Source organism: Notamacropus eugenii, chromosome 5 (assembly GCF_028372415.1).
Source record: "Notamacropus eugenii isolate mMacEug1 chromosome 5, mMacEug1.pri_v2, whole genome shotgun sequence".
In the NCBI taxonomy this organism is placed as follows: Eukaryota; Metazoa; Chordata; class Mammalia; order Diprotodontia; family Macropodidae; genus Notamacropus; species Notamacropus eugenii.
The window spans coordinates 35,924,017-35,940,032 of record NC_092876.1 but is presented as its reverse complement, the minus strand read 5'-3'; the positions used below and the strand labels follow the sequence as shown (position 1 = coordinate 35,940,032).

Genomic DNA, 16,016 nt, shown 5'->3' with positions numbered 1-16,016 from the left:
TATTTCACTAAAAAAATTTGAGACCATTTGCTAAAAGCTCTTTCTCTTCTCTCCTCTTTCTCATCTCACATCTCTTAGATTTTTTCTACCATTGTCTCCTTCTTCATCCCTGTCTCACTCAAAGAGATAGCCTTTTCCCTTGCCAACACAAACTCATTTACATGCACAAGTGATCCCATTCCATCCATTCTATCTTCTCTAGTTCACCACTTCTGTTACCCCCATTCTCTCACTTATCTTCAATCTCTCCCTGTCTATTGGTTGCCTCCCCTTTTGCCTACAAACATGTCCATGTCTCTCTCATCCTGAAGAAAACACTCACTTTATCCTTCCATCCTCATTAGCTATTGTCCTAGATCTCTTCTGCTTTTTGTACCTAAACTCCCTGAAAAGGCTGTCTACATTAGATCTCCTCTCACTTTCCTAATTTTCTACAATTTGCCTTCCAACCTCAAACTGATCTCCCCAAGCTCACCTATGACCTCTTAACCTCCAAAGTGAATGACCTTTTCTCAGTCCTGATCCTTCCTGAATTCTCTGAAGGCTTTGACACTGTAAGTCACTATCACCTCCTTGATACTCTCTTCTCTCTTGCTTCTCTCCTACTTACCTACCTCCCCTGCTTGCTTTGCTAAATCTTCACCCAGATCCCACCTTCTAACTGTAGGTGTCCCAACAAGGCTTCAGCCTGAGGCCTCTTCTCTTATTCCTCTGTATTATTTCTTGTATATACTCTATACAACATATAGAGCATATACTACACTCTACACTTGGTGATCTCATGAGCTCCCATGGACTCAATTATCATCTCTTTCCTAATGATTCTCAGATCTATTTGTTCAGCTTTAACTATTCTCTGCTGACCTTCGGTCTCTCAACTCCATCTGCCTATTGGATATTTTGAACTGGTTGTCATGTAGGTATCTTAAACTCAACATGTCCAAAAGAGAACTCATAGTCTTTCTCTTCAAGCCCTCTCTTCTCCCTAAATTCCTTATTATTGTCAATGATAACACCCTCCTCTCACTCATCCAGGCTCATAACCCAGATGTCATTCTCAACTTTTCACTCTCATTCCACCCCCACATCCAGTCTATAGTCCGGTCATGTTCATTTTACCTTCATAACATCTCTGATATATGCCCCCTTTTCTACTTTGACAATGCTCCCACCCTGATGCAGGAGCTCATCCCCTCACACATGAACTATTGCAATAACTTATGGGGTGGGGTCTACCTGCCTTAAGTGTCTCCCCACTTCAGTCTGCCATTCAGCCATGAAAGTGATTTTCCTAAAGATCAGATGTAATCACGTCACCCTACCCTACCCCCTCCTCAATAAACTCCAGGGGCTCCCTACCCCTTCCAGAGTCAACTGTAGAAACCTTCTGTTTGGTGTTCAAAGCCCTTCACAACCTTGCCCATCTAACTTTCCATCTCCTTATATCTTATACCATCCCTGATCCACACACATTCTTCAATTCAGTGACATTGGATCCTCACACAAGACTTTTCATCTCCCAACTATTAAGCATTTTCCCTGGTTGGCCCCCATGCCTGGAATTCTCTCTCTCCTCATCTCAGTCTCCTGGACTGCCTGTCTTCCTTCAAGTTTCAGCTAAAATTCTAATATAAATTCATGTATATATTGTTTTCCTCTTTAGATTGTAAAAGGCATTTCTGTCTTTTGCCTTTTTTTTATATTCCCATATCTTATCACACTAGCAGGCACTTAATGGTTGTTGTCCTTCATTCTGGAAGAGGACCAAAATGATATGGCTATGTTGGGGTCGGTACAGTGTGTCCAATTGTGGCTGATCAGACCAATACAAGGTTGGAATGCTCTACCGCAGGTCGAGCACAAATAGTCCGTGGGAACATTGAAATGCTTTTGACTGGCTGACTGGAGTTCAGGTATTGTTGGTTGTTTCTCACAAGTCTCATTCTTCAGGATAGTTTGAAGTCCATCTAATTCAGACCCTCTGGGCTGTTCCATTTAGAAGGTACAAGCATGGTCTTCTTCGGCAACGAAAGACAAACACATACACACAAGCAAGGAGAAGGGGCTCTTATCAATCTGCCTTTTGGGTAAATTGCTTTAATTTGAAAATCACTACTTAGAGGCTGAGAACCTGCCCTTTCACTTTTCCACTGGGTGGCAGAAACAGAGTAAGAACTGAATGGGGATTAGGACCCATCTTGTAGCCTTCCCAGCCTTATTGGAAATATGCTTGAGCTTTTAATTTGAGTTCTACTTCTCCCTTCATCTTTGACAATGTGATCTTTCTAAAGTCAGGGGATGTTAGAGCATGCTATCAAACGCACATAGAAACAGGGGCCATTAGATCATACCTAAGGATCTCTGCAGTGCAGATTGCCTTAAAAAACCACGTGTTAACATTATCTATGATCTAGGGTATTCCTATTTATTTTGTTAAATATTTCTCAGTTACATTGTAACCTGGTTTAGGTCCCAGCAGAGGAGTCGACTCTCAGTGTGACTTATTGAGCATCCCCCCAAGTAGCCCTCCCTTCCATCTTCTTTCTTTTCCATTCAAATTTAATGGACTGTAACAAACTTCAGAGGATCAGAGTTATTATGTTCACCTGAAAGAGAATAGAACATGGGGCTTAAATCCATTTTTTATGTATGTTGTATCGAATTCCCATTAGTGGGAGTTGCAGACTTCATGTAGCAAACAAGAAAAATCTGACGGGAAGAGAAGTTTAAATTTTGTAATGGAAAAGTGATATGCACCAGCCCAGTGGTGTCACACTCAAATACAAATGGGGGACCACTAAGTCTTGTATTTGTTATTATTCAGTCATTTCAGTCACATCTGACTCTTTATTTGTGGTTTTCTTGGCAAAGATACTGAAATGGTTTTTGCCATTTCCTTCTCTAGCTCATTTTACAGATGAAGAAACTGAGGCAAACAAAGTTAACTGACTTGCCCAGGGTCACACAGCTAATAAATTTGAGGCCAGATTTAAACTCAGGAAAAGGAGTCTTCCTGACTCTAGACCAGGAGCTCTGTCCACTATGGCTCCACTTAGCTGCCCAAGCCATACGTAAAGACCCCTTAGGGAAGCATATTGAATTCATTTTAAAATGTAGTGGTATTTGTGTTTTCTTGTATTTTTATTTATTTTGTCAAGTATCTCCCAATTACATTTTAATCTGGTTTAGCCACACTCAGGAATATTGCCCCACTAGGGTACCACATGTTCTACACCTCTGCTATGGCCAACTAACAAAAATATTTGTATTTAAAATGAATTTTAGTATCTTTTATTTTTTCATTACCTACATTTCCCAATGTATCTCTCCCTTTACCCCTCCCAGAGAGCCATCTCTTGTAACAAAGAAAAAAAGGAGAAGAAAACTAACCAACATATAAAACATATTTTAAAAGTGATGTTATATTGGATGTTCCACAGCCCTAGTCCCCCACCTCTACAAAGAAGTAGGGGGAAATACCTTTTCATCCCTGTTTTAGCTTAGTCACTGTAACATATTTCAGTCTTCCATTTCTATTGTTTTTGATATTATTTTGTTGCCACTTTTTCCATTTGCAGAGTGGTAATCATTGTGTAAATTGTTTTCCTAGGTCTGTTTGTTTCACTTTGCATTGATTCATTTAAATCTTCCCATGCTTTTCTGTATACATCATATTCCTTGTTTTTTTTTTACAGCACAGTAATGTACTGGAATATACTCTTACTCTACTCTTACATCCAATCTGTTGCCAAGACTTGTTCATTTTACCTTTATAACATCTCTCATATAGCCCCCTTTTCTGTTTTGACAATGCCCCTACCCTGGTGCATCATGCTCATCACCTCACACTAGGACCAGTGCAATAACTTGTGAGGTGGGGGTGGGGTCTGCCGCTCTTAACTGTCTCCCCACTCTATTTATTAATGGGACATGGTTTGTTTAGCCATCCCTTAATCAATGAACATCAACTTTGTTCCCAGGGAAAGGTATATGGGACCTTCCTTCCAACAATAACAAAATTTTGTTAAGGATCTACTGTATACAGAGAACTATGCCAGATGCTAGAAGAGAGAGAAAGTTTCTTCCAGCAAAGAATCTTCTAGGAAAATAAGATAAACCTGATAACTATTATCTGTAATCTTTTCCTTATTTTTATTTTTTGGTTCCATCTTAAGAATTCCTAGATATTCCTAATACCAGTTTCTAGTAACAACACATCAATATTACACACTAGATCTTTTTGAGAAATTTCTCTTGGGGTATCCTTTCCGAGTAGACCAACCCCCACTCTTTGGTGAGCCAGAAGAATAAAAAAAAATACAGTATGTGCAATACAGAAAGTAGGCCTATAGATAGACAATATGCCCCAGCCTGGGCTTCAGGTTTGAAGGAAATTGAATAGACCTAGGATTTTTGGTTAGGTCTTCCTGAGAATGTGACATTTGGAAAGAATCTAAGTGCTTTCTTAGCCTAAGGACATGAAATAGGAATTGAAGAAGGAGCCTATTAGGCCCAGAAGTACAGGCTATAAATTCAGTATAGGATTGTTGGGAAAAATTAGTACAGCTTGGATGGTGGAATAGAAGCAAGGACTCAGTTGAACTCCCCCAATATTCCTGTCCACACAACTTTAAAATAACATCTCAAATAGAATTCTAGAGCAGAAGAGCTAACAAAAAATTGGAGTGAGACTTTTTTTCCATCCTAAGACAATTTAGGAGGAGAAGTTTGTGACACTGGGGTGGAAGCCACCCTGGTGTTTTTTGGGGTGGAGGGGGAGGAGCACCAGCAGTGACCCTTAGAGGTGGTTGCACAGCAGAAGCAGTACCTTTGGGGGCTCTCAGGCCAGAGATGGTAAGAGAATCAGACAGTTGGTCAGAAAGAGATTGCAGGACACTCTTTGCTGGCACGGGGTGCAGGATCCTGTTGCATTGCCCATACGCAATTCTAGCTCACAGTCCCAGGGTTGAGAGAAGTGCTAATAGCCACAAGGGGGTTGAGGCTCCAGTTCCAAGGTGGAAAGCATTAGCACTTGAAGCTGCAGGAGAACAAGGTCCCTTCCTGGATAAAAATCATAGCACAATCCAAAAGAGAAGTAACAATACCTCTCCTTGGATCATACCACCTTGGAAGTACCAAAAACTACAAACTCCCAGAACCAATTTTGAAAACAGCAGCACAAAAACTTGAAGCTTTCCGACAGTCCCCCTCCACCATGTTCCCCACTCCCAGTAGAATCCAATTTTAACATAAAGTTAAAAGTCAAGAAACAGGCTGGAAAAATGAGCAAACGACAACTAAAAAAACAATATGACCATGAGAAGCTACAAACTCAGAAGAAGACAACGATGTCATAGCAGCCATATGCAAAGCCTCAAAGAAAAAAATACAAATGTAAGAGGGAAAATATATATATATATATATATATATATATATATATATATATATATATATATATATATATATATATATATATATATAAATTGGAGACAAGCCTAACAAGAAGTCCTGGAAGATATTAAAAGAAGTACAAAAATAAAAATATTTATAGCACCCTTTTTTGATGGCAGAGAATTGGAAACTGAGGAGATACCCATCAACTAGGGAATGGCTGAAAAAGCTATGGTATGTGATTGTTATGGAATATTATTGTGCTATAAAAAATGAGCAGAAGGGTGCTTTCTGAAGACTTATATGGGAAGACTTACATGAGCTGATGCAAAATGAAATGAGCGGAATCAAGAGAACATTGTACACAGTGACAGGAGTTTTTGTACAATGATCAGCTATAAGTGACTTGGCTATTCTGATCAATGAAATGATCCAAGATAATTCTGAAGGATTTATGAAGAAAAACGCTATCCATCTCCATGGAGAGAGATAATGGAGTCAGTTCAGATTGCAGGATAATTTTTTTCACTTTCTTTATTTTTCTTGCTTTTTTTGCATATAGCTAACATGGAAATATGTTTTACACAATATCCCATGTATAATTGATATCATATTTCTTTACCTTCTCAACAAGTAGAATAGGGGAAAGTGGGAAGGAAAGAATTCAGAACTCAATTTTTTTAATGTCAAAAATAAATAATTTTCTTTAAAAAGAAAGAAGCTAGTATAGCCTTGAAGCATTTGGAGAACCTCTTGGGATTTCTGGAGTCAAGTATTAATCTACATGAATGGAACGATCAATAAATTTGGCTGTTGCCTTTCATTCTCAAAGAGGGTGACATCACTATGTTGGGGTCAAGGTACAGTGGGTCGGATTGTGGCGGATCAGACCAATATGAGCTTAGAAGGCTCTGCCACAGGTATGGCACATAGTCCATATGAAGCGAATGGTCAACAAATAATGATGAAAGGTTAGTTTGGTGGACATCCTGATGCTTCCTTTTATAGGGCATCAACTAAATAATAAATTGCTTCGTTAATTAGTTGGTCAGTCAGTCAACAATTAGGCACTCACTTTGTAGCAGGCACAATGCTAAAGACAGGCAAAATCAGCCCCTACTGAGCTCCCATTCTAATAGGGGAGACTACATGCAAATAACTAGGTCCACACAGGCTAAGCAGCACTTTGGCCCAACGAGGTCTGTTCCCTTGCTTGGTGTCCTGCAGATTGAATATGGGTCCCCCCAAAATGACAGTGTTCTAGCAATCAATCACCAAGTATTTTTTAAGTGCCTACTGTGTATCATGTGCTGTGCTAGATACTGCTGACAGCAAACACAAAGAATGGAAAGAATCACCCTTCACAAGGTGTTTACATTCAGTTGAGCATATAATTGAAAACCAAGTGAAATTGTTGTTTTTGGTTTTTATCGATCTGCCTTTTAGAGCACTTTATATTCAGTGGATGATAAATTTACAGAGGAGAAAAGCACCAGTAACCTCGTGGATATCCAGAGTGAAGTCTATTGTCCTCCCACCCTAGATAAAGTTCCAGTCACGAGCTCTCAAGTCTCAGAAGCCCCCTATGAAGGTAAGACCGTTGATTTAGATAGAGTGTACATTGTGTCTAAGTCCTTTGCTCAGGAGATCCCAGACCAAAGAGTCTTAGCCCAGGGTCCATGAAATTGTTTTAAAAAATATTTTGGTAATTGCATTTCAGTAGAAGGTATCCCAAAAGTCTTAGTGGAATTCTAAGCTTTAATAGTTTAAATAATGATCTTTAAAATAATAATATAAAAATAATAAATAACAATTCATTATTTACACGATTAAAGCTTGAAATCCCATTAAGACTTTTCGGATTCGCTGTAAAATCAGTTTTCCTTGTAATCCTTTGAATTTTGTTTTATGCATTTAAAAATATTCTGAGAAGAGGCAGAGGCTTCCCAAGATTGCCAAAGGGGTTCATGACACAAGGAAGGTTAAGAAACCGTTCCCTGTCAGTGCTAAGATCTATAGAGTCACCAAGTTTTCTATCAGGTGGTCCCATCCTGGAACATTCCTTTTCTTTCTCATCTTGCCTTGACTTAACCTCTCACAGAGCCTTGATGAAGTGGAGTTGGGTTAAGCTGAAGGCAGAGAGGGATCCAACCCAGTTGTTACTATTGTTAAATATCTCAAGGAGCCCTATATAATTTTATTTTTAAATTTTATTTTTGAATCTGTAAAATTCCATCTTTTCTCTTTCCCATCCACCCCACCCCAATTGAGAATGAAAGAAAAACAAAGTTCCTGTTACACACATGTATAATCCAGTTAAACACATTTCTATATTGGACATTCAGTGTCCAAAAAAGTATGTTCCTCATTCTGCATTCTAAGTCCTTCATCTTTCTATCAGGATGTAGATATCATAGTTCATCCTGAGTCCTCTAGAATCATGACTGGTCATGACATAACCAGAGTTCCTAAATCTTTCACAGTTGTTTCTCTTTACCATATTGCTTTCATTGTATAAAATGTCCTGCTGGTTCTGTTTCTTCATTCTGCATCCATTCGTATGAGTCTTTCCATAAAAACTATTAAATGGTTTCTTATAACATGATAGTTTCTTATAACAAAATAATAATCCATCAGATTTACATACCATAATTTGTTCAGCCATTCCCCAAACAGTGGCCACCTCCTCTGATTCCCATTCTTTGCTACCTCAGAAAAAGTTATACATTTTTTTTGCCTTCTTAGAGTTCTTTTACAATGTCTTGAAATATGATGTCTACTCTCTTAATTTTGATCACTGCGTTTAGGTAGTCTAGTGATTCTTAAATTTTTTCTCCTCCATTCTTTTTTATTCCAGGTCGATTGTTTTTACTATGAGATACCTTACATTTTCTTCTATTTTTTCCAGTATTTTGATATCTTAAAAATTTCTTATTATCTCAAGGAATCATTAGCTTCTATTCGGTCCATCCTAATTTTCAAGGACTTTGTTGGTTGGGCAAGATTTTGTTCCTCATGCTAAGCTGTTGATTTCCTTTCCAATTCTTTCTTCCTTAGCTCCCATTTCTTTTTTTTTTTAATGTACTATTATTTTATTTTCCCCAGTTGCATGTAAAAAACAATTAACATTCATTTTTAAAACTTTGAGTTCTAAATTCTCTCCCTTCCTCCCTTCCCAACCTCACCTCATTAATCAGGCAAGAAATTCAATTTAGGTTATACATGTATAATCATGCAAAACATATCCATAATAGTCATGTTGTGAAAAAATAGACAAGAAAAAAACCTCAAGAAAAATAAAGAAAATTTTTTACAAATATGTTGCAGTTTGTATTCAAGACATCATAAGTTCTTTCTCTGGGGATGGATAGCATTTTTCATTATAAGTCCTTCAGTTTTGTCTCAGGTCATTATATTGCTGAGAATAGCTAAGTCATTCATAGCTGATCACCTTATAATATTACATAGCTCTAATTTCTTCAGTTTTTTTCTCAAGTGCTCTCATTTCATTGATAAAAACATTTTTTAACTCTTCTTTCATCTCTTCCAGAAATTCTAGTTAAATTCAATTCCAACTTGTATTTTTCTTTGAGGCTTTGCTTATAGATATTTGAGAGTCATCCTCTTCTTCTAGTCTTATGACTTGAGCATCCCTTTCACCATAATAACTTTTTATGATGTACTCTTTTTTTTCCTCATTTTTCCAGCTTATTTCTTGACAGCTTGTTCTTAGGGCTGGACTCAGTGCACTTCTGGAGGGAAAGTCCAGGCTAGTCCTGCTGTTTGTTTCTTGAGATATTAAGAGCTGTGTTATTCCAGGACCTCACAGACAACCCAGACTGGGGACTTGCAAGCTTGCAGCACTCCCAAAGGGGTATAATCCAAAGAAAAATATGATTGGTGCCTCCCTGAAGCTGTGCAAGATCCTGATCTGGTGTTGGTCTGAGCATCAGTAGACTGCTGTTAGGGTCTGTCCCAATCAAATAGCAGGAAAGCTTTATTCATTGGAGGTGACAGAACTGGAAGCTTCCCCTAGGTCTATAATTCCTGAACAGATTAATCCTCTACAGGCTTCATTCTGTGCTAGAAGGTGGAAGTGAGACTCTGTTCTGCTCATGGAGGTCTGAGCCATACCTTCTTTGACAACAAATGTGTCATGTAGCTGCTGCTGCCTAAGCAAATGAGACCTCTCTGTTGAGAAGAGAAGCTGGAAACATGTTTAGTCATCAACCAGACTTTCCCCTTTTATTCATTAGGATGTTAAGAGAACTTTTAAAATTTACCTCCAATACAACCAGTCTACCTTAAGCACACTTGCCCACTAGGTGCCCAGCCTTGTACTGTGTTATGCTGCTGGAGGGATAAGAGGAGAAGCTAGGTTCTCTGCCTTCCAAGATCTCAGTCTTTTTGCCTCTGTTTCCAGAACTATACCAAGAACATACTGTCATTAGAATTGAAGAACCCATATACGAAGGAGTAGAAACTAACTTTGGTGACGACCAAGCAGAAATCAAACTGGGAGAGGTAAAGAGCACCCCAAACTCCGGGCCCCCATCTAGCTAATATTGTCCTGCAAAGAGACAGACCCAAGGCAGAGAGTCTGAAGTGACTTTATGTCCTTCATCATCCCCAAGCGATTTATGCGAGACCATTTCTTTGCTAATAATTTTATTACTGTTGTTATAGTTCAGTCATTTCAGTCTTGTCTGTCTCTTGGTGGCACTACTTGGGATTTTCTTGGCAAAGATATTGGAGTAGTTTGCCATTTCCTTCTCTAGGTCATTTTAGAGATGAGGAAATAGAGGCAAACAAGGTTAAGTGACTTGCCAGGGTCACACAGCTAGGAAGTGTTTGAGGCTGGATTTGAACTCAGTTCTTCCAGACTTTTGGCCCAGTACTCTATCTACTGGTCCATCTAACTGCCCTATCAACTTTGACCAAGTTTTAAACAAGAAGAAAGCATTTGAGTCCTTGTATTTCCAAAGTGAGTCTGATTCTAGCACAACTCCTCAGGTGCTGATATAACCCAGGCTTCCTGGGTACTGAGGAGTTCTTGTTCTGTGGCAGTGGGCCAAAGACATCCATGTAGTACAGGCTTGGCTATCTTTGACCTTGAAGACTCCAAAGAAATCATATGACTGGCATGGTGTAGGACTCAGAAGAACCTGAACCTGATATTAATCTTTGTATTTCCATATGCAACATGTTCAGATCCTTATGACAAATCTGATTGGTTTCAGAAAGATTTGAGTTCAAATCCAACCTCAGACACTTATTAGCTGTGTGACCTTGGGCAAGTCACTTAACCTCTGCTTCAATTTCCTTAGCTATGTAAATAATAATAACACCTCTCTCCCAGGGTTGTTGTGAAGATCAAATGAAATAATGTTTGTCAGATAATTAGTACAGGGCCTGGCATATAGTAGGCACTTAATATGTGCATGTTTTCTTCCTTTCCCTTCCTTTGTAATTCTTTTTTCTTTTATGTGTTTAAAAATATGGGCAGCTAGGTAATACAGTAGATGGAGTGTCAGACCTAGAGTCAGGAAAACTGATCTTCCTGGGTTCAAGTCCAGCCTCAGACACTTACTAGCTGTGTGACCCTGGGCAAGTCACTTTACCTTGTTTGCCTCAGTTTTCTCATCTGCAAAATGAGCTGGGGAAGGAAATGGCAGTATCTCTGCCAAGAAAACCCCAAATGGGATCATGAAAAGTCAGATACAACTGGACAGTAACATACTATAGTCTCTGTGATGAGCTCTGGGGATCCAGAGAAAGGCAACCTCCTCTCCCAAGACTGCCTACCTCCTCTTGGACTTCTCTTTCTGTGTAGATAACAACCAATGAAATTGGACCCTTCGGCTCTGTCAAAATTCCTGTAATCTTCACCCCAATAATTCCAGGATCTTCAGAAGCCAAGTTTCAACTCACGTTTAAGAATCCTGATTGCAAGCCTGTAAGTATTCCAATTCCCTTTGTTTTCCTCTTCACATATAAGGGATTCTTTTCTGCAAAATGGACAGTTTTTGGTCTAGGATGTGGAGTCTGAGAAGCAGGGGTGGGGGAACAGAGGGGGAAGCAGTAGAGGGGGGAGAGTAAAATAAATGTCAAGGAACTGAGTCACAGAGTACTCATAAAATGGGTAAAGGAGACAACAGGGCTGAGTGGCCAGGGGCAACATGGGGAATGGGTCCCCCTGCCACTAAGTCTCCTAGAGGAAAAAGAAAGGCAGTAAAGGACTTTTTTTTTAATTTATAGAGAGCAGAGAGCCACCAGATCACCTTCATCAGGGTCACAGCTACTCCTTTGTCCAAAATTTCCATTTGGAGCAAATATCCATAGATCTATCTTAGGATATTTAAAAACAAATGCTGTACCATTCATTTATAAATTCTTACTGTCTTTAAAATACATAGAAATGTTTTGGAAGCTTGTTTTTGTGTACACACACACATATATACATATACACATATACACACACGTACATATACATGTGTATATGCATGTGTATATATCTATGCATGTATATATAAACACATGTATGTATGCACACACATACATGTACATATACATACACAGACATATACATACACATGTATGCAAACACACACATATATTTCCTCTGGTTCTCCCTTTACCCATCTGTCTCCTCCTTCTCAGTCTCCGCTGCTACCTTCATCATCCAGTCATTCCCCCTAACTACAAGTACTGGCCATCTTTCTGTCCTCAGCCCTCTTCTCTTTTTTATATACTTTTTCTTGGTGCTCTTATCAGCTCCCATAGGCTTAATTATCATCTCTGTGCACAACTGACCCACAGATCTATCTTTCTTTCCCCAGTTTCTCTCCCAAGCTTTGGTCTTGCCTCATCAAGTGCCTACTAGGCATTCCAAACCGGAGAATCAACGTGTTCAAAACAGAAATCATTCTCTCTCCCCGAAAATCCACCCTTTTCCCCAAACTTCACAATTTCCATCGAGGGCCCTACCATTCCTCTAGTTTTCCAAGTTCATATCCCTATAATTTTCCTAGAGCCCTTATCTTCCCTCACCCCATGGGTCTAATCAGATGGCAAATTCCTGACTCTTCCACATGCCACATCCAAGCCTTGACTTTGCCTCAAGTCCTCATCACCTCTTGGCTAGACCGTTACAAGAGTCTTCTCCTGGCCTCAAACTTCTCCTTCATCTTCCACATCTCTGTCAAAGTGATTTTCCTCATGCACAGATCTGACCATGTCACTCTTTCCCATACAAAATAAACTCCAGTGGCTCTCTTTTTCCTCGAGAATAAAAATATGAACTTACAAAGTCTTCTGTTTATTCTTTAAAACCCTTTGTAACCTGGTCTCAATCTATCTTTTCAGTTCCCTTTCCTGTACTCTACAGTTCCTCTCCCATCTCTGTGTCTTTGCTTTGGCGTTCCCCTTGCCTAGAATGCTCTGCCCTCTCACCTCTAACCTCACGGAATCCCTTACCTCCTTCAAGTTACAGCTCAAACAATTTGGAGAAAGTCTTTCTGATCCACCATTATACACACACCCCCAAAAAAGGCTGGTGCCCTCCCTCTCTATCAACTACCTTGTATTTAATTACTTTGTATTTATTCTGCATACAGGTATATTTGTACTTTTTGTCTCCTGATAGAATGGAAGCTTCTTAAGGGCAGAGGTTATTCTATTGTACATCTTTGTATCTTCAACAACTACCATGATGTCTGGCATGTAGTAAGTGCTCATTTTTGTATCCCCAGCAGCTAGCATAATGCCTGGCACACAGTAGGTGTTCAACAAGTGCTTGTTGATTGATCAGTTAATTTAGCACCATGTCATACATGTGAAAGAGCTCATCTCACCATGTGTGTGTTTTGTTCGCAAAGTCAATAACACCCAAAGCCTTCCTCATTTTGTGGCTTAAGTTACCGGAGAATATGATGGCACTTCCCTCTCTCCGTTTGTGGTCTTTCCATAGGATTGAGGGCAATTTTTTCTCTTTTCCCATGGCTAAATCTGATCTTTAAAGCTGATAAACTCCCAAGGAGAATTAAGTTTACCTCCTTTGGACATTTTTCAAGTTTCAGGTTTTTAATCATCTGATGAATGCTCTCCCTGGGCAAATCACCTAAGCCTGTTTGCCTCAGTTTCCTCATCTGTAAAATGAGCTGGAGAAGGAAATGGCAGACCACTCCAGTATTTTTGCCAAGGAAACCCCAAATGATGTCACAGAGAATCAGATACAACTGAAAAATGACTTGGTTTTTGAGACACCATCTCTCCTGGTTCTCCTCTGTCCATTGACTTGCTCTCCTCAGTCTTCTTTGCTGGGTAACTATGGGTACCCACTAACTGTGGATAATCCACAGGTCTCTGTTCTGGGCCCTTCTCCCTCTAAACTATTTCACTCAGTGACCTCATCATGTATTTAATTATCACCTCTATGCTGGTGATTCTCAGATCTACCTGGTTGTCCCTAACCTCTCTGCCCACCTCTAATCTCTCATCTCCAACTACCTTTCAGACATCTCAAGCCCCACATCTAACAGACCATGTCTAATCAGCCATGTCCATAACTGATCATACTATGTTTCCCTCTAAGCTCTCTGCCCTCCTATTACTGTTGAGGACACCACCATCCTCTCCATTACCCAGATTTGAAACCTAAGTATCTTCCTCCACTCTTTACTTTTTCTCACCTTCCCATATCCAATCTGATGCCAAGTCCTGCTTGATTTCACCTTTGCAGAGTCTCTTCAATAACCCCCTTCCCCTTCTCTCCTCTGACACTGTTGCCCCTCTGGTGCAGACCCATTTGGACTCTTGCACTAGCTCTTGGTGGGTCTGCCTGCTTCAGCTCTCTCCCCACTCTAATCCATCATCCATTCAGCCACTAAAAGGATTTTCCTAAAGCACAGATCTGACCATGTCACTCCCCTCCTCAATAAAGTCCAATGGTTCCTTATTATCTGCAGGGCTAAAAATAAAATCTCCTGTTTGGCATTCAAATCCCATTGCCCCCCCACACACTTTAATTCTCACCACACTCTTAGATCCACTGACACTGGCCTCCCCACCATTTCTCAAACAAGATGCTCCACTTCTCAGTTTCAGAGGTTCTGACTTTCTCCCACACTTGGAACGTTCTCCCTCCTCTGCTGTGACTCCTGACGTCCTTGGTTTCCATTAAGTCCCAACTAAAACCCCATCTTCTACAGGAAGCCTTCCCTAACTCTTCTCAATTCCAGTGTTTTCCTTCTGTTAATTTTTTTCTATTTATTCTGTATCTAACTGGCTTCTAATATATGCTGTCTCTCCCCGCCCTGATTCCCATCAGTCGAGCTCATTGAGGGCAAGGACCATCTTTTGTTTCTTTCTGTATCCCCAGCACTTAACACAGTCTGGCACATAGTAGGTACTTAATCAATGCTCATTAACCATTCTTCAGCCATTTTTGGCCAATTCAGATCAATGAACATCCATTAAGCATCTACTAAGACCCCACCCTAGGCCCTAGGGGTAACAAAGATAAAATCCCCTGATCATGGATATAGAAAATTATATATAAAATAGCCACTAAGTAATTCCTAGTGGAAAGATATTGTTTTAAGATGAAGGGTAGTTGTTAATAATAGAACAAGTATTCCAGAGAGTACAACAGAATGATAGGGCACAGTAAGAAAGGACATTGGGACAAATGAGTCAAATATGACTAGTTTGAGAAAGGGAAAATGGTGCTAGGGAAGGGAACTTTTGCCTAGGGCTGTCAGTGACTTCATTTAAGGATAGATAGGTTACACTCTTCAAAAGTAGCAATGGCAACATTGATTTGCTGATCAGTCTCTGAGTAGAAAGTGGAAAGCAGATTGGGGGCTGGAGGTGGGGCTGGGAGTATACTTGGAGGCTGCTAGAATGTTGGTAGGTAGTTTCTGCTCCTGCCTGATGGTCAAGGCAAGGTTTGGTGAAGTCTTGGGGACAACCTGGTTATGGAGGCACCAGGTACATTGAGGTACTCATCTTGTGGTCAGCTCTCAGGCCAACTCTATTCCAAGGCTCACTCCACTGGGGAGTGGATTATTGGAGGAAAAGAAGAAACACTGAGGGGTTTGGGAGAAGGGTCCATTAGAAGTTTCTCTCATTTGATGATGATTAACAAATGGACTTAATAAATTTACTGATGACCTGACTCACACATTTTGTTGATTTTGTGTTTTTGAACCTAGTTGTGTTTCACAGCTGTGGGGCTTGCTATTATCGTGCCTGTCTGGGTTCCCAAACCAAATGTGGACCTAAACATCTGTATGTATGATCGATTATATCAAGAGGCTGTCATCATTCAGACCAGGTGAGCCCCCACCGGGCATGAAATGGAATGCATTACCATAAGTATTCATCTTCATCACACATCTAGGTTTGGAAGGAAGTCAGGCAGCCAGGTCAAAGGAAATGAGAAGAGACTTGTTCTGTGTGATTGAGTCCATTGTTTATATTTTAAGCAGATTTTTGCACTCTCTGTCTTGTGATGTGGGGAGCAGACTCAGTCAATAGTCAACAAACATTTATTAAGTACCTATTGTATATGTATAAGGCTGCCAAGAGGCATCACAGAGCACAGAGTGCTGGGTCTGGAGTCA

The 16,016-nt window shown here is 40.0% G+C and overlaps 1 protein-coding gene across 2 annotated transcripts in view; it reads left to right on the top strand.

The window, feature by feature from the left end:
• Positions 1-16,016, top strand: part of CFAP74 (cilia and flagella associated protein 74) — a 118,660-nt gene that overhangs the window by 51,841 nt on the left and 50,803 nt on the right. For both annotated transcript variants that reach the window (XM_072608567.1, XM_072608566.1), the window contains 4 exons: positions 6,838-6,982; positions 9,815-9,915; positions 11,225-11,347; positions 15,606-15,727. In XM_072608567.1, the coding sequence (XP_072464668.1) occupies positions 6,838-6,982; positions 9,815-9,915; positions 11,225-11,347; positions 15,606-15,727 (491 nt within the window). The remainder of the gene's footprint in view (positions 1-6,837; positions 6,983-9,814; positions 9,916-11,224; positions 11,348-15,605; positions 15,728-16,016) is intronic.